This window comes from Xenopus laevis, chromosome 9_10L, assembly GCF_017654675.1.
Source record: "Xenopus laevis strain J_2021 chromosome 9_10L, Xenopus_laevis_v10.1, whole genome shotgun sequence".
In the NCBI taxonomy this organism is placed as follows: domain Eukaryota; kingdom Metazoa; phylum Chordata; class Amphibia; order Anura; family Pipidae; genus Xenopus; species Xenopus laevis.
In genome coordinates, this window is record NC_054387.1 from 2114299 (window position 1) to 2138279 (window position 23981).

At 39.7% G+C, this 23981-nt stretch overlaps 1 protein-coding gene across 2 annotated transcripts in view; it reads left to right on the top strand.

Moving 5' to 3' along the window:
• Window positions 1-23981, top strand: part of ikzf3.L (IKAROS family zinc finger 3 L homeolog) — a 31968-nt gene continuing 7987 nt past the window's right edge. Inside the window, exons 1-7 of one of the 2 annotated variants that reach the window (XM_041575635.1) lie at window positions 1-115; window positions 11988-12041; window positions 12494-12622; window positions 19021-19281; window positions 19960-20127; window positions 20574-20684; window positions 23445-23570. In XM_041575635.1, the coding sequence (XP_041431569.1) occupies window positions 109-115; window positions 11988-12041; window positions 12494-12622; window positions 19021-19281; window positions 19960-20127; window positions 20574-20684; window positions 23445-23570 (856 nt within the window). In that variant the 5' untranslated portion in view covers window positions 1-108. 2 annotated transcript variants of the gene reach the window in all.

Genomic DNA, 23981 nt, shown 5'->3' on the forward strand with positions numbered 1-23981 from the left:
GTCGCTATAGGAATCTCCCGCCTGCCGAACTATTTGGAGACTGCGCGGCAGCAGGAGAAGCACGTGGATCAGAGCGCGGCGGAGGGATCTTTTGGGAAGAGTCGCACTATGACGGGTGAGCGATACAGAGCGAGCAATGGAAAGGGAGGGGCGGGGCTTTGCTTCCAGCGCCTTTTCCCAATGGGAATCCATCCGCGGTAGTTTATAGCTGTGTAACTGCGCTTGATGTGCTGATTTTTTTTTGTAATTCCTATTTAACGTCAGTATCCAGTTGCTAATACAACATCACAGCAATTCATATGGTTTTTATTGAGGCGTATATGTTTTATTTGGTCACTATATTTCCTCACAGCATGAGGCTGGGACTTGGGAGTTTTGAGGGATTACTTTGTTTTTACAGACAATTACAATAATATCAAGTGTGACTGAACTAGTTCAGTTTCTATTCAGTCAATATAAGCCTGTAAGTGATCTACACACAAGGGCATGGAGTATTGGGCTAATTTATAGAGAGTTTTGTGGAGAAATGATTCATAACTCTGCCCCTTGGTGTTAAAACATAAATATTGTACCCGCCGCTGATTCAGAAAGGCATGGTACCACTTATATAAAGCCACTCTTGTGCCCACCTCATAAGGAATACTTTCACTTTGTATTCTTCCCGTATGCTTCTGTTCTCAGCAACGTAAACGGCAGCAGGTCACCCAGACCAAGTGTCCTTTACCGTAACGGTGATGTGTTTGACGGGAAGTGACCCATGGCAACTAGTAGCGGTTAACTAGATGGCAGGCCTCTTGTGTACCTAAAATGCCAGGGTCAGGCCCGGAACTGGCAATCTGTGGTCTCTGGCAAATTCCGGAGGGGCTGCTGTATCGTTCTATAGAAAGTTATCATATAGTGGGCTGTTTGGGCTGCTAGGGGGTTGTTTGGGCCTCTGTGTACTTGGAATGGCAGGGCCTATTTTGATTCTCGATCCAGACCTGCTAGAAGGCGATTAAGATATCCAGTTTGCCACTGTCCAGATAAAATATAGTGGCACAGGTGTAAATCTGGGGTGTCCAAACATTATGCAACGAGGGCCTGATTTAGTGAGGTGAAAATTTGTGAGGGCCGACCATTCAGCCTGACATCCATTCCAATGTAGCTAGCTTGTGGTCAGGAGCATTCACTCCCCGAGATGGACACGTACACGGCGTTTAGGAAGTGGAGTCTGTTTGGACTTATTCTCCGCGCCTCATTTAAACAAGATATCGCATAGACGTAGCAGTAATATTTGGGCACATGATAAGGAAATGATCTGCCACTTGGTCTATACTGCTGCCTGTGAGCTGAAGGTTTTAGTAAAAGACACGTACTGGCACCTAGTGACGCACTGCTCTCTCGCATATGTCTTTAGTTTACTGTACTGGCACGTCAGTACGTTTATTGCTCCTTCAGCCCTAAAAAAGTATGCGAGAGTGGGGCATCAATACTTCTTTTACAAAGCACACAGGCAGCGGTATAGACCAAGTGGCAGATCATTTCACTAATCATGTGCCCAAATGTTACTGCTACGGCTACGCGATTCCTCATTGCACTGTGCTGGGGGGCCACATTATTATTAATTTCATGATGGAGGCTGAGGGCCGGTGTAAATTTGAAAACGTGCCGCAATTGGCCCGTGGGCCTGACTTTGGACATGCCTGCTGTAGATAGAACGTTATTTATTTGCATAGACTCACCACACCGTGTAGCCTTCAGGGGTTAAACTAAATTCTATAGACCTAAGAAAAAAAAACTGCGCCACTGTGCGGCCACATTTCACTTTTCTTGACTTAACCCAGCAATTAAAACAAAATCCAAACTCAGCCATAAGTGTATTCTTGTTTTACTCGCACACCCCGCAAGCTCTCACATGGAATAATTGGAATTTTTTGAATCTCAGATGTTTATTTCGTTAATTTATTTTTATAGCGGAAGACTCAGAGGAGTAGTACATTGGGTGTGTAATGTGATTTATTGTGATCAACAAGGAACAACTGCCCTATAGTATTATACCAACATATATTCTAGGTCAGGAGTGCCCATACTTTTCTAATGCAAGGTCTACTTTTAGTGATGTTGTCCCAAGAGGATCTACAGTACATCCGTAAAAGCATTGTTAGCTTTCTAGTCCATGGAAAATGTTACTTAAATATTGATTTATGGGAAAATGTATATTGCTATATTTGCAAACAACTATTCCTAATATGACCTTAACATAATAAACATCTGAATAAAAACCATGAAACAGGTGGAGGGTGATTTAGACAAGCTGTTTGTTGACAGTGTCTTGAGATCTACTAATCACCAGCTAAAGCTCTACTGGTAGATCCCCATCTATCTTTTTGGCACCCCTGTTCTAGGTGCACCATAGAATTATCATCTATTAAAAATTCCACATATTTGATATTTTCCTTATCCCTAATGCAAGTGTTGACGCTCACATGACAAGACAAAGTCATTTGGTTTGCCCTCATAGGCTTCATACAGGGCATGGGGTAAATATTGCTGCGTCCCAAAAATATTTTTTATTCAAATACTGAAATCTAAGAATTAGTAATACCCAACTAGCTGCCATTGAATAACTACAGGGATACAGGTTAGAGATTCCAGGTAAGGTAGTTAAACAGCACACCCAAAGTCTCTGGCAAAACTAGAAGTCACTGGGCTCTACTACACATTATTTTGTAGAGCTTCCAACCCTGCAAACCTTAATTTATATAATATATTGTGCCTTGAGAAAGGTCCCAGAGTGGACCGAAACATCACGTTGGCTGCATATGATCACATAAATATAGTATTTTTATTTTTGAACAAAAGACCCAGTGTTGCTGGTCTTCTTGAATAATATAGATATATATACTGTATAGTCATTGTGATAAATGCATATATTTATAACTATATATAATTATAATATATAGACAGTAAATATGGGATAGACTGTCAGAATGTATGGGACCTGGGGTTTTATGGATAAGGATTCCATCTGTAATTTACAAAAACGTTTATTTAGGCTGCCAAAAATAAGTATACCACTGTTTTGCCCCCGACATGGATTTATAATAACTTAGTTACCATAAAGACCACTGTGCTGAGGAAAAATTGTTATCTTAAATGGGACTTTATGTAAAATCCCATTGCCATGTTTCTGAACTATTCAGATAACGGTTTGCCAAATAACAAAATACTCTCGTTTGAAGCGTCAATGGCCACAAAGTTGGTAAATATGAAATAATCTTTGTGTTAATATTCCTGCGATTTTTAAAAATCCAATTACTAAACAAATAGAACCATATAACCAGGAATAAGAAGGTACTTTGTTAAAAATGTAATACAGTCAAATTCATTTAGGTCATGGAATTGGAAATTTATTCCTGAATATCTAAGTCTATAGCTGACTATATTATGAGCATTAACAGTGGGAAAAGCTGAAATCCTCCTATCTATCAATCTATTTACTATATGGCTTTCTTCTCTCTATGTTTTACACATCTGACATCTTTCTTCCTCTTTTCTCTCCTCTTTTTTTGCAGTACTGTTGCCCTCAATGTCTTTGACCTTCTCATAAGATGTTTCCACCCCTTTTCATGATCCTCTTTTTCATCAATCCTCTCTGTACCCCAAACCTTTCATAATACTCTGTCTCTTCTTTTTAGGAGTGTGGGGTAACTATGTCAATTTGAGAAGCGGTTCTTATTGTAGCAACTTGCTCATCCTTCTTCTCTTGCTGTGTAGTTTTGATAATAATTAGTCTCTCCTAAAACGGAATCACTGATAAACTGATGTTACAGGGCAGATAAACCTTCTTGTATTTGGTTACTAAAAATTAGGAAACAGTGATTGTATTTAAGATAAGTAAAGTGGAACGAAAATTTAAAGTTCAGTGTAAAACAGCAGCTCTTTGTGCTATTTACACATTGACCTAAAATTTAACACTTCTCAATTCTGTCCCATAAACTGAGCCGACAGGATGGAGCATGAGAGGGGTGGTAGTGTGGCATTTTCTGTAGTGTCTAAAAATACATACTGTTATAGTGGGCTTCAGGGGGCGGTTAACCAAAAGCGAAAGAGTTGTATAGCACTTGCTTGGTGCCTCCTTTTTGGGCTCAGCATTTTGCTTTTTCCTGTGGAACAAAGAACATGTAAATATATATTAATATATACGTGGAGTAAAGTTTATGGTAGAGTCTTGTAAGGCTAACAGAAAAGTATTTTACTCTCCTTTGTGAATATAATTAATCTATTATTACTGTTAATAAGTATTAATAAAGTGCCAGTGTTTTTCACAGCACTGTACAGTAGAAGGGCATTTACTCATAGCATGGATTATGTATAAATACTGGTTAAGAAAGTTCCTGCTCTTTAGACCTTACGATCTTAATAATGACTAAATACTAAGACTAAATAATGGCTATCGGTACTACTAATTGTTGAGCTACTTTCAGGCCACTCACACACAAAGATATTTCTCCTCTAGTGCGGACAACTAATCTCCTCCAAATACTTTCCCATTGGCAATAATGTAAATCGAAGATGGGAAAACATACAAGTCGCTTTGGCTTTCCAAACTTGACCTGAAGTTTCAGCCCCCCAGGAATCCAGGATAGGACGTAGAGCTCCACACTTACGGTAAAAGTTTGTTGAAGTGTGGCTGCTGGCACATGTTGGCCATACTCATAGACACGTTAAATGTGACATAGATAAATGTGTCCAGTGAGTGAAGAACCTAGCCAAGTTTGAGAACAGATTGGAAATTGGGCCTTCAAACAAATGCCGTTTCTTACTAGAAAGGCACCAACCTATTTTTGGCCCTACCATTACATCTTTCATCACCATTTTGTTTTACTTTACTCTTAAGATATCCATCATAGTCCAACATTGAAAATATTTCTTGCTCCTTTCCATAGATACCCCAGTTTCACCTGTGCCACCATAGAGGTAATGGGAGTATTGGCTGATCTGAGTGAATATTAGGCAGTTAATGCTTATGGAACGTTGATGTCATAATTTTATGGGGGTGTTTTGCTCCAGTTATTTTTATAAAATTGTGCAGCTGGGGAACACTTTCTTCATTATAAGTTCTCTAAACACTTCATTCTGTCCCTAATCTCACTTGAAGGTAATCCGTTCCCCTTTCTTCTTGGCATGTAGCCATTGCTTGTGAATGCACCTGCAAAATACAGCAGAGAATGAGGTTCTTTTGATCCCGGTGACTCTAATTGTAACTGGTCTATGCTGATAAACTGTGTAGAGACTGAAAGCTGAATCTTTCTTAGTTTAAACGTGAACAGGGCTGACTTTGTTCCATGCAGGGGGAAACATTCAATAATCTACATTCTACATAATATCCAAAAATGCATCGGCAAAAAATCTATTAAGTGCCTGGGTGCGAGTCACCGAACATAGCAACACAAACCAAAAATGTAAAAGACTGCACTCACGGGACTATTCACTATAATTTATTGTAGGCGAACATACCGACGTTTTGGCTGAAAACCAGATTATATTTATAAAATCCTGAAAATTCATTGAGGAATGTGTACTTAAACCTGTTTACCACTAGTTCAGTCATATACTATGTGCCATTATAAGTATTATGTGTATTGGATAGTCAAAAGCTTCTTTTAAAAATGTATATTAAAGGAAAATGTTTCATGTGCATTTAACCATGGGGACCACCATTCAAGTCGAAATAGAACACACTGTCTCAACAGAATTATAGAGTTACATTTTTTTTTACATAAAATAATTGAAATAAATAAGTTTGCTATCCAATTGGGAAACATACACCTATGTTCAAACTGAGCCAACTAAATATAGCATATGTTGGAAATGTGTTCAGGTGTTTGTTGACTTTTACAATCTTTGTCCCTTTGGACTTGACAGTTACTAGGGGTAGAAAAGAATGTCATTTACCTCTGACTGCAAACGTCTATTCATTTCTATGAGTATAGAGCTACTTACTTTCACTCCCAGTTCACACACCTACAGACTAGTCTGATAAGTACAGAAATGTCTGGAGCAAGCACCACCTCTATGATTAAAGTTGATAATATTTAAAGGTCAATTTAAATGTAATATTTAGTTAGATTCCAACAAGTACATAATCTCCCACAGAATAAGATTTCTTGTGTTTATCAATCTTTCATTGGACCTTTTTGCTGAAAGAATTATTTATTATATCACTTACAGGAGAGTTCTTGAGAAATTGTAGAGTTGCTTTGTGGGAACCTCTCGCAACATGATTTTCTTGGACATCAATGTGTGAACAAATTATAAATACCCATGAACTGAAATTGCGAAAAAACATTTTAAAACATTTCTCACTCTAAAATGCTAGGTCTGATAAATTACAGGCGTATGTGATACCACACATGCCAGTATTACTAATATGCTGTTTGTATGTGGATTGTCAGTTGTGCTTGACAGTGGAACATTCTCTACTTGGAGAAGGGTTCTTAGTGGGTGTCCAAGGGTCCTCTATTGGGCCAGCCTTCATTATTATTCAATTTATTTGGTTGGGAGAGTGTAAACAATGTATCTGTGTTTGCTGATGGCATAAAACATTGCAAGCTAGTGAATTCCATGCACAATGTGGCATCCTTGAAGGGAGCTCTGGACAAACTAGGACTGGGAAAATCCACAATGGAGAAGAACCTGGTGATGCTTGTGGATAACTAACTTGGCTGTAGCAAGCAGTGCCAGGCAGCTAGTAAAGTATTCTCCTGAATTTAAAGGAATATTGATTCATGGGAGGAGAGGGTTATTCTTCCTCTTTACAAAGCACTTGTATGGCCCCAGATAGACTATTCTGTTCAGTTCAGTAGAGTGCTAATATCTGCTATTTGGAAACGATTATTATTATGTTTTAGATGACAATTAGTCTTTAAAGTGTATTTTTTCTAGCCTAGAACAAGAACAGGACAAAGGGTGCTTTACACTCTGTTACCAACCAAAACCTTATGGGGAATGTAAGGTAAAAAAATAGTTAAGGAATACTTTTATCATATTATTAATACTTTTTCTAATCTATTTTAATTTCTTATATAATAATAATAAAAAAAAATATATAGGTTTGAATGTTGAATGGATGCTTGGATTACACGCATTTTCTTTCCTGACTATTAAAGGAGAACTATCACGAAAATGAAAATGTAATATAAGCTTCAGCATACTGTAATAAGAACCGTATTAAATACAATCAATTAAAATTTTCTTTAGTATTTCTGAAATAATCAGGTTTATCTTCACTATCCCTCTCTCAGCATCTGTCTATGGGGGGCTCCTTTTGCCTAGAAGATGTATTTGATCTCACTCTAGTAAAATCCTCACTCTAGTAAAATCATCAGACATCATGTCACTCTACATGCAGAATTTGTGCAAAAGGCAGTTATTTTGTTTGTATTTAAGTGAGCTCTAATACATCTTCTAGGCAAAAGGAGCCCCCTATAAGATATATTGGATCTAACTGTCAATGAATATCTGACACCCAACTGCTGCATGAAGAATGAAGAGAAACAGATGCTGAGAGAGGAATAGTGAAGATAAACTTGATTATTTCAGAAACCCTACAAACTTTTTAATTGATTGTATTTAGAAAGTTTCTTATTTCGGTATTATGAAGCTTATATTAAATTTTCATTTTCACGATCGTTCCCCTTTAAGGTCTAGTGCTTTGTTGGTGCCCCAACTTTACTTTCCAAGTTCCTTTATTGTAGAGAACCTTCCCCTCTTCTCTCAGGGCTACTGATTACACCTGATCAGCCAAGCTCAATGTACTACATAAAAACAAATAAATATATATTATATTATTCCCTTGCAAATGTACCTATATAACAAATGCGAAGTACAATTTGCAACATTAATTAAATTAAAAGCAAGTCTTTTTCTTGCTGGAAGAACTTTGTTCTGTGTGTGTGGCTTGCATACATATAAGCTTACAACCTGGGAAATATTAGGAGGTGTTAAGTGACTCAAATTATGAGATGGATCAAAAGCTTTCTACTGCGTGACTGTTGTTCTTTCCTGTGGTTTTGTATTTGCATCGAAAAGTCTGCAAGGACCAAAGCGCTGTTCATTGCTCTGGTAAACACCTGTAAACGGCACAGCAGGCTTGCAAAGGATAAAACTGAATTTAAAAGAAAAAAAAAGCCTTGAATTCTTGCACAAATGTAAATTCCACAGGCTTTTTCTTTCTGTGAGCCTGATGAAGGTTATATTTTTAGCAGAGTTTTTGAGCAAATTGCTTTGCAATGTTTGTCTATATTAGCCACACTTTGGTACGATGCATTTAGCACAACCAGTTTTCACTTATGACTGGGAATGAAATATTGCACTTATATATCAAATGCATCATTTTCTTGTTTATAGTTCTACAGATGATGCCAATGCCTTGGTCTTTGGTTAAAAAAATGATCAGTGTATAAAATTGGGTCTTTGCATTTGTCAAGTAGGGAGTCTGCATGTGTAAATTCTACCAAGAATATTCAAAGTGAAAACTTGGTACACCACAGAACTGCTTGTGTCTGTTGTCATACTGCACAGAAAACATATGGCAGGGTTACCAGATCTCCCGTGTAATGAATGGTTGCATTTTTAGACAACCCCTGCATTTGTGTATGAAGGGGAGTGTAATTATTGGGCACAAAATGAAAGAAGTACTTGTGCTGAAGTAATGTGAAGCTGAAGCAGCACAATGAGAGAAACCGGAATTAGTTTAAATAACCGAATGAAATCAATTGCTTTGATAGATTAAAATATCTTCTGATCTAGGTATATCAACACTGATGGTTCTGTATGGTGGTTCCAGTCTTCCAAGCATTTTGTTCCTCCTTTAGGTAGTCTGGTGTCAACAAATGTAAGCAGAGGCTTTTGATTATGGTAGACATAAATGGCTTTGCTTTGGCTCTAATAGTTGGTTTGACTAAAGGCATCATACTAGAGGCTGATCCTGTAAGGCTTCTCTTCACTTCTTCATCTGGAACTTCACAAGGCATTGGCCTACATGGTAAATCAACACATGAAATATTCAGACCTCCCCCATCGATGAACCTACTGATATTCATGGTATCTAGTTTTAACCTGAGCTCGTCCATCCAACATACACGTTCCAAATAGCGTACAAAATATTGTGTTCAAATATTGTGTTCAAACCTCACCAAATGAGCAGATCTTATTCTATATGGCCAGCTTAACTGGATACAAATAGAAGGTAGAATAACAGAATAGGTGCACATGGTTACAATTACATGTTTTTAGTAGACAATGGGTGGCGGGAGCTGTCAGCGGCATCATACAATCTAAAAAGGAGAGCAGCTCCGCCACCTTGCCTGACTTTCCCAGACATTTATACACTGCCAGAGATTTGCTTGTTTAACAAGGTTGCCAAATGAGTAAATATGAGCCCTATTTGGCCATGCACACGCTGGGACAAATCAGAGTGATCCAATTGTTTGCCTGGCAGGTAACGCTTAGATCATGCAGGCCCATCAGATGAGAACGCTATCAACATGCCTATTCAGTCCTTGGTGGATGGGAAAAGACCCACCGGAATGATATCTGGACTATATCTATAAGGACCAAGAAGGCAGCTTTTATTGGCCCATGCATGGCCACCTTTAGACTATGCAGTAGATTAAAATCAGATGATACCATACTGCACAAGTCTGTGTAGGGGGGTAATTATGCCAATATGTTAGGCTCCCCCTGTGAATTAAGGTTTCCCTTTCCTTTAATGCTTGCCATTATCCGATGATAAAATGCGTCTGAAAACACTTCAGCTGCTTCTTAATCTATTTTTCATTTGTTTTTGGTATAAGGCACATTAAGTTGTTTTGTGGTTTTATTTTGATCTGAACAATGTACAACGCTCGAGTCAAAGTGATTGCAAGTTACAGTGAGTCATTGCTATGGATCTAAAATTGTTTTAGCAAGTAGATCATCTTCAGAAACCACATTACATAAAACACAAGTCTATTTACAGCAGATATATTATCTCTCAGTAGGTTACAGAGATCTCATGCTTTCTCCAGTCTGGATTATCCTTATACTTCTAATAACAGTGAGATACAACATGGTATATTTCAAGTGGCCCTCATTATTTATATAATGTGCCTTACACATGTTTTTTTGCCATAATCAGAAGTCCATGTGCGACACACTTATTGGGTACCATATACTCCAGTAGTTAGAATGGGCCTGAGGATCCCTAGCTGTGCCACTATGGGAACCGATGTGCCCCCTACCCAATTACTCCTAGAGAACATACACTACATTCCAGCTCGCTCTGTACTTTACATACATTATACTACACATATCAAAGGTTGCTCATCAATCTAGTCAGTTCCTTTTCAAGTGCAGCGTTTTACATAATTTTCCAATCATATTCAAGTGGATAAGGGTAATTTTTATTATAAGACAGGTAACCAGCCTATGTGATTTTGGGCTACGTGAGAAAACCAGAGCATCAGGAGGGAACCAGTGCAGAGATGGGAGGAACATACAAATTCCATGAAGATATGGTTCATGTATCTGAACATTCAGTTAACCTGCCCCTTGTGTGTTTGCACCCCTTCTTGTTATGCTACTGCATTAGATAAAACTCGCTTTTTGGCTAATGCAGCTGGCAGTTGCTGGAATCACATCACACTTGAAATGCACTTCTTCAGTCAAGATATTCCTACATAATAAACATGTGCACCCTTGTCAACATTGACATGAGCGTGAGAAGGGACACTTCAAGTCATCAAAAACATCCAACAGATTCAATAGTACGTCCATGGACAGTAATATGCTGATTATGCTGTAATATCGATGATTTCCCCATGTGTAGTAGTATGGCTTTGTGTGGTTCTAGCCCATTTTAATTTGTTTACTCTTGTGTCAGATCATAAAATGTATATACTTGTAGTCATGACGTCTCTGTACCTTGACCATTTCTCTACCTACTTTACCTACTTTGTCTAATCTGCCTGGGCCTAAATAAAGTGTGTTTGTAGTTCGCAATTATCTGTGCTGTCAGGGCCCCCTGTATTAATAGATCAACCATAAAGGTAAATGTTTAGTTAGCCCACCTCTTAATTCTACAGTGGTCTGACCAACAACCTGCTCTTTTCTTCTCACATAACTAAAAGACTTTAGCAAAATCGTAGCTGACCACATCCTCTGTAACTCTATGGTCTAAATTTCTACTCATCTCTTCATCAGCAGTTTGATCGCTCATGAATCTTTCTCTAATAAATCCTTGCTGTATCTAATCAATCCAATAATCAATCCAAAATAAGGTAAACAGCTGAGCAGGGGTATCCAGAGCATAGTCCACTAATCAGGCAATAGGTCAGATGCCAAATAATCAGTCCAGGGGCAATACTGCCAAGAAGTAGGAGCACATATACAATTGCTGAGAGATATTGTTGAACCGAACCAGGATAACCCCACAGTTGTGTTTTACGTGAACCTAAGTTCATTACAGTCAACTTGTTTTTCCCCAGACGACTTTTTCTGTGTAGGCATGGCACTTATGAAACTCTTGGATTTATTTTCCATTTGAGTTTTTCTGTGTAGGAATTTATTATTTGAAACTTTTTTTCTTCCTCGAGTAGAATTTTCTGTTGAAGCATACAGTATCTCTTAGGAATTGTTGAATCTTGGATTTGTTGTCCAAATGTGTAGGTACACAGTTTCCAGGTTTCCGTGGGTAATAGTTTTTCTGCCTCTCAATTGCTGCTTCAGCATTTCCACTGATAGTTGATGACGTTTAATAGGTAAAATAGTAAACCTATACTTATTTCTGTTTAGCCGTAAACTTGGGTATAGGAGTTCATAATAATACATTTTATTTTCTTATCTACTCTAGTGGAAATCAACTCAATAGATGCCGTTCTAGGTGCCATTTGGTTGGTGTTGCATCTTACAGTGGTAACTTTGTTTAAAGTTAATTAAATACATTTTTTGCTTTCTTTTTTTAGATGCTGATACGAGTAGAGATTCTATGAGCTCTCAAGATCAGCCAGAACCTGCAGGTAACCTAATTTATATGAAGATTTGCCTCCAACATTACACATAATCATTTTACGCGCTCATCCAGTAATGTGTATAAAAACATTCTAAATTTAAGTCTAAAGGGTGCCTTCAAAACTTTGTTTCATACAATAATATTCATGCGTGCATGGCCACCTTAAGGCTGCAGAGGTACAGGGAAATGCTCTACCTTAACACTGCCCTTGAGGATTTTGCTTCTTTTTATTTTCTTATAAATCTACGCACTAAAGTATATGCACCAGACATTCCATCGGTGCATATCTCCTTCCAGAAACAATTCACAATAGACAACATGATCAATGTCAACCATGTTTCATTTGCCAAGATCAGTAAAATTGCATTGCCTACAAATTGTATAAATGCTAATTCCTTTTAAATTCATTCAAAATGCATATCCTATAGTTATTCATGCATGCTGACTTTTTTTTATTAGATCTGACCGTTTCCTCTGCAAAGAGAAATCAAGAGGCCGACTCAAACGATGATGTGTTTCAGCAACACGAGGAGGAGGCCTCAAAGAACACGGATCAAGAGGCCAATCAGGAAGTCGTGGATAATGGAGGTTAGTGTACAACGGAATTAAATTTGTGTTTGTTTACTGAAATGCAAGGAGTGAGCAAAGTAAATAATAATGTAATAGGTGAGTTTAGTATTCCGTTTGATGTGTTTTGGAACAGATGGGTGGGTCAGACACTCCATTGTATTGGTTCAGTTTACGTGTTGGAGTAGACCTTCCTTTGGTTTTTTATTTTTCCCTAAGGAAGATCACAATGTACATACTTTACCTGCACCCAGTCATTCTGCCGTATTAAGGACTGTGAGGTTCAAAGAAGACCCCCATGGCAACACCAATGACTCAAAGTGGTTTTCTCAGAAAAAGCTAGCTCATTTGTTCTCACTGTACAAACTAAAGGGCTTTAATAACTTTTAATATCTCCTTAATAAATATAGAAAGAAGAACCCCTTATTTAAGACAGAATCATTAACCACTAATAACAATTTTCAAGTACAACATCAGCAGGAGATCCTTGGACTGGGCAATACTATTTTAAAGCATTTGCTCTACACATCATAGGAATCGGAAGTACCAACTGTTGTTCTCTCCATATGGACCCTAGAATCCAAAGTCATATAGATTCATAGCCCTGGTACACTTATGGTTGGAGCAAATTACTAAAAAATATTCCCATCAGTGTAGTCATTGGTCAATTGCAAGTGCTGCCATGCTGGGCATATTTCTTAAATCAGTAGAATAAGAGGCCCTTTTCTCGTAATTCTTATATTCAACTTAAATTTCCCAGTTTCAGTATTTCTGACACCTGATATTCACCATTGATCTTCTGTGGAATAACAGAAGAATGGAAATAACATAATCCAGAGTTAACTCATGTTCCTTGTTCATGAATTGGTCTCAGCGTTGTTTCCGCTAAACCCATTAAGTATGATATTAGCCTGTCCTGTTCTTTCTGCAGCATCAGCTCTTCCTGCCACAAGCCACTCATATCTCCTCATCCTCCTCCGCTGTGGTTTAGGACGCTAATTTTTCAGACGTTGCCACCCACTCAAAGACTGCCACATCAATGGGTGCCTGTCCCTGTGTCTTTGGTGGCCTAGATTATTTTGCCTCCCATGACTTCAGCTGCCTTTAAAAAAATTATATTATGGAATACAACCACAAGGTAGATGATCATCTTAAATTTCATGATTTTATGGACACTTCCAAGATAATTTATCAATATTTCTTTGGTTGCATGATCAAACTCTCATCTTATTCTTATTTCATAAGATCACTGCATTACAGTGAAGGAACTTTTTATTTTTAACATAAATACAAGTAAAGTTGTATTTTGGTCCTTGCTGAAAGTCATCCAGCCCTTTCCTAAAGTTATCCAATGTACTGGCCAGTACAACCACTTCTGCATGAAGGACCTGCTGTTAAATAAAGTATCAGGTGCTGTCTCCTTATATATTTTTAAATAGTGATCATACCCCCCGTTAAGATCCTCTTTTGCAGTGTTTCAATCCCAAATTGGCCAGCCTTTCATTTTAGCCGGGAGCTTCCATTCCCTTTTTCTTTGTACTTTCTCTACTTGGGGGGAGAGGCAAAAGCCATGGGGTTACTATATCTTTCTCAAGTATGCGCACAAAGGTGGAGGCGCAGGTGTGCTGCATTTCAGTGCGGCTGAATATTCAACTACAGGTGGGTCGGTGGGTCTGGCCATATATCTGCTTTGACAACTTTTGAACCAAATTGTCTGTAAAACTAATGAATGTATTTTTTACATATAAAGAAAGTATTTAAAAAATACCACTGTGTGAATATGGCACTATTTATTTGAGTGTGGACGCCCTATATATTTTTACAATCATATATCTGCTTTGACTCAAGATTCAAAGCAAAGTCTGCACCAAGAATCCAAGGGCGCAAGTGCTGTATTGATGAAAGGGATACTGTCATGGGAAAACATGTTTTTTTCAAAACGCATCAGTTAATAGTGATAATCCAGCAGACTTCTGCACTGAAATCCAATTCTCAAAAGAGCAAACAGATTTTTTTAATATTCAATTTTAAAATCTGACATGGGACCAGATATATTCTCAGTTTCCCAGCTGCCCCCAGTCATGTGACTTGAGCCTGTACTTTAGGATGGAACTACTTTCTGGCAGGCTGTTATTTCTGTAATGTAACTGAATGTGTCTCAGTGGGACTTGGCTTTTACTATTGAGTGTTGTTCTTAGATCTACCAGGCAGCTGTTATCTTGTGTTAGGGAGCTGCTGGTTACCTTCCCACTGTTCTGTTAGGCTGCTGGGGGTGATATCACTCCAACTTGCAGTAAAGAGAGACTGAAGTTTATCAGAGCACAAGTCACATGACTGGGGGCAGCTGGGAAACTGACATATGTCTAGCCCCATGTCAGATTTCAAAATTAAATATAAAAAAATCTGGTTGCTCTTTTGAAAAATGGATTTCAGTGCAGAATTTTGCTGGAGCAGCACTATTAACTGCTGCATTTTGTAAAAAACCTGTTTTCCCATGACAGTATCCCTTTAAGGCCTTGCACTTGCAGGACATGTAAATAAGGCCTCCTTATTTAAAACCCACTATTTATCTCAATTCTGGATTTTAAGCGCTGAAGGTGGCTATATACAGGCTGTCCAACACAATACTACCCAGTCGTCCTGCAGGCCAAACTATGGGAACAGCAGGAACTGAACAGGAACTGCAGGTCTTTCATCCAGGAGACACAGCTCTCAAGCCACCAGGATTGCAGGATACCTGTTGGACCAGCCCCCTGATTGGCCATACATGCTGAGATGTTTGGGCTGTAAGGGCTGACCATATCTGGGCATGTATAACCAGCTTTATTGTGATTAGCACCTATCAGAGCCACAGAAACATAGGGAATATAGGAAACAATGTAATGATGGATCCATGATATCTCCGGCACATGGTCACCACCTGCGAAGTCAGATGTAGAAGATCACTCTGCCACATAAAATAAAGTGTCTCCTATTTCCCCCGCAGGCAAAAGAAATGATCAGAGTGCCAGCTGTCACTGCCTGTGAGCGTGCACTCTCCTGCTGCACTCTCTCAGCCCGGGAAATGTGAGCTACAGCTTTGCCTTTTTTCTCTTTGACTCATAGACAGAAGCCTAAGCATCAGGATGTGGTAATTGCCTTGGTGTGGCAGCGCCGAGTTCTCAGCAGCCTGCTCTTATACATAACGTGTCCAAGGAGCGGCGGTGGGTAGAGGCGGTAGATGTTTGTGGGTTTTTAAGAGTCGAGGTCCCTTGTTGGGTTACTTATCTTGCAGGGTTCTGGCTTGCACTTATACTTGTATTTTTTCTCCAGGAATAAAGCCTTTGTGAAATGAGGTGGTCAGAGCTGTTCTGCTGGGGCGGAGGGGGGGGGTCTTATTTTACAGCCCAAATAGCATGCGAGATACAATTGCTTCATTAACAAACATATCTACATTCATTACCACTCTATTAAATTATATATTCCTTGTCTTCAGCAGATTATACTTTGCATATTTTAGGCAACTTTAGAGCTGTCCACCGGCAATGTGCCATGAGCACGGTCTTGTTACTATACGATTGAACTTGGGTAAGTGCCCAGGACCAATATCCTCTCTGCTTGATTACCCTCTCATTAAGGGCTTGTTATTGATCATAAACAAGAGCTTAGTCCCTGCCGGAAACAGTTGCTCCATTGGCACAAAACTGCCCCATTCCATTGTATGTTGGTGCTTTTTTCTGTTTGACACGTGAGCCTCTTCCCACCGATGGATCTAGGGCTATAAGGGTATAACAGGGTATAACAGAGGATAAAAAAACCTAGATTAAAGTACAAGGGACATAGTATATGGGTTGACAGCTGCAATTTGGACACCTCTTATTTATGTAACTCCCCCTTCAATGCCAAGTAAAAATAGAAGCCTCTCCATGAACTTGACATAATTAGGTGTAAATTACTGTTCAGCTTTGGGCAAAGTATCATATTGTCACGTATGGCAAACCCACTCCCAGGGGAATGAATGTATTGCTGTCAAAGCATGCTCTTCTGCCTATAACAGCCACCTTTGGCTTTGGGCCTGGCCCTCAGCTACTCAGGTGCACCAGGATTTACTGCACCAGTATCCAGTACTCCCAGTGGCAAGCAAGGGCCCCAAACTTATACTCTGGGATGGAGCGGGTAAGGAAAAAGCTGGATGTAGTCAGACAGCCTGGGTCAAAACCAGATAAGAGGAGCAGAATCGTGAGGCAAACTCAAGGTCAGGAGCAAATTAGGGTCAGAATGAAGAAGTCACACAGGGAACAGTAGCAGGAGCCAAGGGAACAATAATCAATGGCAACAGAGCACCTAGGACCAAGCCTGCTTGACCTATAATGGGAAGTGGGTCAGTGCAGAGCAGGGGGTTATATAGCCAGACTAATGGCTAATACTGAGCACGTGTCCAGATTAGCAACAAATGAAACAGGCATACCTACTTGGAAATACTGGGATAGCAGTGGTAGTGTCATCTGCTCATATAGAGTAGAGGTAATGCAGACAGCATTGATAATACTAGGTCCTTGGTTCAATCCCAGCCAAGAAATAACACAATTGAACTGAAAAATGTTTTCACTGTGTTAGAGAAGAGATCCATCTTCAGACACATGGAGGGTCCCTTTCCACAGAGACAAATGTTATAGTAGCAAAATACATTACAGATAAATTAGGAAAGATTTAGATGCTTTCATTAAAAAATAAAAATGGAAAGTACTGAGAATACTCATCTAAAAGCTATTTATGATTTGAGCTAATTGTTTCACATTAATGCAGTATTTTAAACCCTTAGCAGGATTACTTAGCTCAGGCATTCCAATGTTTGGTATATAATGTTATTATTGGTATATATCTGGTAACATAAATCCTCCCAACAATAATTAGAAGTGCATCCAGTTTTCAGTTATGAGCATAAGCATTGCTCTGTGACTACTCTGTGACTTTTCCAGGTCATGTATATTTCACACACCTACACCCCATACATATCTCATAGTAGTCTACTCAGAAGATCAGTGCCAATGAGATCTGAGGATCAGTTAAGATGATCTGGTTTATGATTCCCGAGAAATATCCTTGACATTCAGTTTTCGCCATACTCGTATTCAGTTGATAACTGCTTGTTTTAACTTTTCATGAGTTTTAGCCTCAACGTCTGCTTTCCAACACCTTCCTTCCCAGTTGTCTATATTTAGGCAAGACAGTACCACTTTATGGCAGGTGAATGCTAAAACCAGTTGCCTAGCAATGCAAAAATGTTTTATTTCATTTCACTGCTTGCAGTCGATACTGAAAAGCAAAAACCACACCTTAGACTCATGGATGTTAGTGGCCGGGTGCGTGCCTCTGATTTCCGGGGATGGAGTTGGGCAGGATACAGTTACACTGATTCTCCAGAGGTTCATCAGCTCAATGAGCAGGAAACTCAGCAGCTTATCAGGCCAACACATCACACCCACTAAATAACATCTACTCAGGGACTTCCTAGGAAACTTCACTGATAGTGGGTCTGGTGACTGGCAGGAAAAGCTGCTACAGATTTAAAGATACACACACTATTACTGCTTGTCACGCTTATGTTTTGTGGATCTTCAGAATGGGCTGAGCTTTCATTTCCAAACTGCCCAAGCTGACTGAAGGTGAAACACATGGACATGTAGCAAAAGCTTTTCTTTAGCATGGACATTAAGGTCTTATCCTACTTATAAGAGATGACCCAGATTTGGGGAAAAACTAAACATCGACTAGAGACATCTCCTGGTTACTGCTGTGGTTCTGAAACTCGAGATGTACAATTGATTATCTGCAATGCAGCCATACACGGTGGCAAAAAATGTGGCTTTACCCTAACCCTAATAAAAGCTGCTGACAGACTGAGTTGGCAGCCTATTGACCCATGTACGGGACCCTCCAACTGGCTTTCCAAACTGATATTTGGCTGAAAATCAGTCTTCGTTCCTTTTTTGTGATCGGACCATTAGGGCCTAGGACCACATATAAAATATCTATCTCCAAAAAATATTTCTGGGATCAACTTCTAGGGTCAAGTTAACCCTGCAATTTAAAGTATGCTGGTTCCTGGATTGGTGCTCTTAAAATTTGCTTTTTTTCTGATCTCAGAAATCTTCATAAAACTATAAAAAAAATTATATTGGTGTTATCCAGAGATTCTGGACTTACAAGTTGATTGTATTTCCAGAAACTCAGAAGTAGGCAAATTTCTAAAGCTTTGGTTTTTATAAAAATAAAGATCTGTTTGAATATGACTCTTAGAGAAGTGACGGCGCCATTTGTGCTTATTAAAGATTTCTGCTGCATATGTTCAATAGTTATTTAATAATAAACATTTAGAGTTCCAGTCATGTCTATAAATATAACACCCTGAGCTGTGTTCTTTTCTGTCTTCATAGCAGAAGATATGGTGAAAATCAAAGATGAATTCTGCACTATCAACAAGGAATCAGTGGAGGTGGAAGCCATGGACCCCCCAGAGAGAACAGACTTGGCATATGACTATGGCTCAGACTGTGCTCCGTATGATAGCATCCAACTGTCGAGACACGCTGCTCCATTTGATATGAGCAGGCCCGGCCTGGGAAAATTATACTGTGACATTTGCGGGTTGGCGTGCAACAGCCTCAATGTATTATTGGTGCATAAGAGAAGCCACACTGGTAACTATTCTTACCCACACAGCTGCAACAGCCTAACTCTTATCTGGACCCAAGCGGGGATACTGCTCAAAGCCTAACCCAGAGCTACAGCCTCAATGTTGTATGTACAACCTTCTCTTGTGAATTCCTATGTGAATATATACATTAAATGTCTTTTCTGTCTATGCTTCTGCTTATACCACTGTGTGTGTCATTGTGTGCTACTGCCTCCAACATGGACACGTTTCTCCTTAATTGAATCTGGCGCAGTGTATCTAAATTGCCGTTATCCTTTTGTACAATTAAATGACACTTTACAAATTAAAAGGAAAGGTAAATTAATTGGCAGGGGCCAAATTCTTAGGTACCCCCAGTGCAAAAAAATATCCATGGTGTGATGGTTCCAGCTTATACTGTGTTATAGAATGTTATTTTCTTCAGTTTTTTTTTGTTTGTCTTTTTTTTTATAGTTTTTCCTGTTATATTTCTCCTTTTCCTAACCTGCAGTTCCTTATTCTGTATAATGTACAATTGCTTTGAAAAGTATCATAGTGCCAGGCCAAATGGGCAGTTCTTTCAGGCCCGTCTTGGCTTTATTGCTTAATGCTGTGCTGCTCCTTGGCCTTTATTTAGCTTCTTTGCTTCACATGGTGCTGCCTTTTGGACCTTCTCCCTAAGGACGCCGCTTGCATATTCCAGGAGAGAGGCCTTTCCAGTGCAATCAATGTGGGGCGTCCTTCACCCAGAAAGGGAACTTGCTCCGTCACGGCAAGCTGCACACTGGGGAAAAACCTTTCAAATGCCACCTTTGCAGTTACGCTTGCCAAAGACGGGATGCGCTCTCCGGGCACCTGCGCACACATTCAGGTGAGAATCTTGCGTATCTACGACTGAAAGTGGTAAACTTTTTATTCATGTGCTCAATTTGGGGTTCAGATTCAGTTCAGTACAGAAATGCTGGAACTGGAACCCCAATAAATAGTGTGAATCTCGCATGTCCCCCCTGAGCAGACCACATGCCTTCAATGTATGTATATATATATATATATATATCGTCCAAGGCACAGGTCTTCAGTAGTGGGCAGGTTTATTAGGTTTATTAGAAACTCATTGCTTTGGTCACCACATGTGACCTTTCTTCATATAGAGGTAGTGACCAAAACGCTGTTCCTGTAATTAATCAGCGCCAGCGGTGTTGTTGAGAGGGTGCACCTTGATGACTGTGCCTACAGTTTATATATGTGTGTGTATTAATATGATTTATTTCTAAATGTATTTATGATCCAGATTTTTTTCTGTTGCATTTCCTTCAGTGGAGAAACCGTACAAATGTGAATTCTGTGGCCGCAGCTACAAGCAGCGCAGTTCCCTAGAAGAGCATAAGGAGCGTTGTCGCATTTATCAGCAGAACCTCAGTGACTCAGGTAGGTTCCGTCTCTGATAGTATCACCAGTGTGATAACTATTGGCACTGCCCCTTTAACCAATCTAACTGGTTCTCTATGTCCTTTACTTTCTATGAATGGTAGGAATATTATATATATTGCATACTGTACGTGTAAGGACGTTTTTGACTACAAAGAAAGCAATAAAGAGTTTTCACACCTTATCAGATCAAGATCTTTACAGATTTGACCACTGGTAGAATATATATATATATATATATATATCTCCTTCCCGTCTGAAGCAATGCTTTCTGAACATTTTTATGTAATAGTGCCTAGAAGAGTTGGCCAAGCCACCGATAATCATCTTGCCTGTTCACAGCCTATTCACTGTCCTGTTCACTGTAGTCGCCCTTGTGCTTCTCTAGTGTTTCAGCGCTCTTCCTTAACTGACCACAAATGCAAAGGGACAGGAAGCAATGCCTTCCATTAGACAGCGAGGATACCCGTGCGCTCGCCTTGAATAGAGAGAGAGCAGAAAACCTCAAACCAGCTCAGTGGAAAGAGTGACAAGAGACATAAAGTGGTCACAGAAGAGAGGCAGCAGGTGTCCTTTACACTGCCAACAAAAGAGCATTTCTTATAAATACAATCCAATTTTATCACGCAGATAGCAGCCGAGCGGTATACACCAAATACCAGCAGGATACTCAATAAACTTTACCAGCACCGGGTGGACGAGTAGCAATGTTAGTTTGTGTTATTTCATGGTTTCCTAAACTCATACATATATCACACAAGGTTTTGCCACTAGATTTGCTCTATTTGCAGCTTACTTTCTTATATCCAGTATGGCTGCGACCCCTCAAAGTATCGTCTATACACTACAGGGCTAAAAGTATTCAGTATCCCTTCTAAAATCAAATCTTCTCAGGTAGAACTGTTGCCAATTGTCCAACATCAGCACAAGAACTATTTGCTATTAGTGAGGGGCTGATGTCACAGGCCCGGACTGGCAATCTGTGGGTTCTGGCAAATGCCAGAGGGGCTGCTATAAGGTCCCATAGAAAGTCAGTATTTAGTGGGCTGGTGGGGGCTGTTTGGGCCTCTATGTGGGCTGATTGGGCCTCTGTGTACCTGAAATGCCAGGGCCTATTTTAATTCTCAGTCCGGACCTGGCTGATGATCACCATGAGCATCTGCAAACGATGTCTGAAGTGGATTAACAGTGGCTGCCATTAGAGTCATGAAAATGTGTATCAATGAGTGATTAATCACACGCCACCATCGGACTTATGGATGTGTCTGACTTTAGCAAAAGCCAAGAGAATGCTCTCTGCCTCAATGTGTAGTGATTGCTGCAAAGTTTGGTTGGAGGGATAATAGTCTGGCTGTTTTTCATGGTTTGAGCTAAAGCCCTGGGTTCCTATGAAAGCAAAAGTAAATGTTGCTGCATAGAATGACATTCTTAAGAATTCTGTGCTTCCTACTTTGTGGAAACAGTTTGGGGAAGACCCCCATGCACAAAGTAAGGTCCAGACAGAATGGGTTTGCTGAGATGAAATTAGAAGAACTTGACTGGCCTCTCCAAGCTAATTCAATACTTGTAGGATGAATGGGACACCTGCCTTAATCCAGGCCCAACCTTCCTAATGCTGTTGTAGCTGAATGCAACCAACTCCCAACAGCAACGTTCCAAATTCTAGCAGAAAGCTTTCAATGAAAAGTAAGTGTCAGCAAAGTGAGGACCAACTTCATGGTACTATGGTTGGTTGTGGAATGAGACGTAAGTAAGGTGCCTGGATACTGTTGGTAGCATGATATATATGTAGAAGTTACTAAAGCTTCTGTACACAAGATCTGTACTGTCCTTCAGCTTTCTGCTTTTATATGATGGTGGAACTTGCTTACTTTCATTCTCCTGATATTAGCTGGGAAAGCCAGCCCATAAATATCCTGTAGTTTTCCAAAGCAGTTACAATACATTTCTTCTTGCTCTTGAACCTTAACTTTCACCTTTTGTTCCTTTTAAAGTGCTCGATAAATACACATTGGCCCTGTGTTAATAAATACGTTTGACTGCACGCTACTAGAGCTGTGTCAACTTTGTTTTTATGACAAAAATCTTCCAGAGCTTTTCTAGCTCTTCCATTTCATTTTATCTCTTATCACAGTGAATAAAACTGAATCAAAATTGCTATTTAAATGCAAAGGAATCATCCCAAAGTTAGTAAGAAAGGAGTCTGCCAATTACAATAGTCACAAAACCACGTGTGCCATAGTCCTATCTGTGCAAAAGTGAAGATATATGGATACAAGATATATGGACCTCAAAGGATTATTGAGGAGAAAAGATTTGTAGAGCAGTCATTTTAGTTTCCATTTATTCCTTTCAGTTTTATAGTGTGGTGTGGGACTGATGGGTGACCTGCAGGTATGTATCCCATGGGTGCTGTGGGTATAAGAAAGTTATAGATGGATTTGTGTCTTGTGGGCTATGCTGGTGACTTCACTCTCACACCTTTATTTAGTGAGCCCCCCTACATCAGTTGCACCTCTTCCTCTTGCTCACAGAGTAAGTACATTATTGGCGTATGGGTCTTCTGACTGAAGAAGTAGAAGATTTGCATCAGTCTAAATGATGTTCAAGTTGACCACAAATTAACTTAAACCTCACTGGCATAAAAACCACAACCTTTACTGCAAGGGCTTCACAGACCGACTTGGTCTTGGACTTGTAGTCACTTCTGCTTGTGACAAATAAATTCCTTTCTGCTTCTCTCTCCCCCCCTACACAAAGCAATAGCAGCAAGTGAGGACTCCAGGCCTCCCAAGCCAGAGATGGGCAGTGAAAGAGCTTTGGTCCTGGATCGGCTAGCCAGCAACGTGGCCAAAAGGAAGAGTACAATGCCACAAAAGTTCATTGGTAAGAAACAATTTTTTATTTTATTTAACAACATTGTTGAATATAAAAAATGATGGTCGTTACGAGGTAGGTACCATGTTTTAGTTAGGACTAAATTGCATATTTCTCTCCATCTTTCCTCCCACCCTCCTCCCCAGGGTGAATTTGCTTCTGGGTTTCACAACCTGTTTCCAGTTCTTGCTAGGCAGTAGCGCTTAGAGCAGATAGTTTGGGACACAGTGCCGTGTTGTGTATTCTTGTGGTGTGTGTGGAGGGCAGTGATGGGGAACATTTCACACTGGGTTGATAGAGCATAAATTGTAAAAGGGGAAGAATCATCACCAGCCAATGGCAGCTGCACAAGTGTATGTAACCCAAAGGCTGAGATTCCCCAACGCTGACGCCATGCCCCTGTATTTAGTAACATAGTAG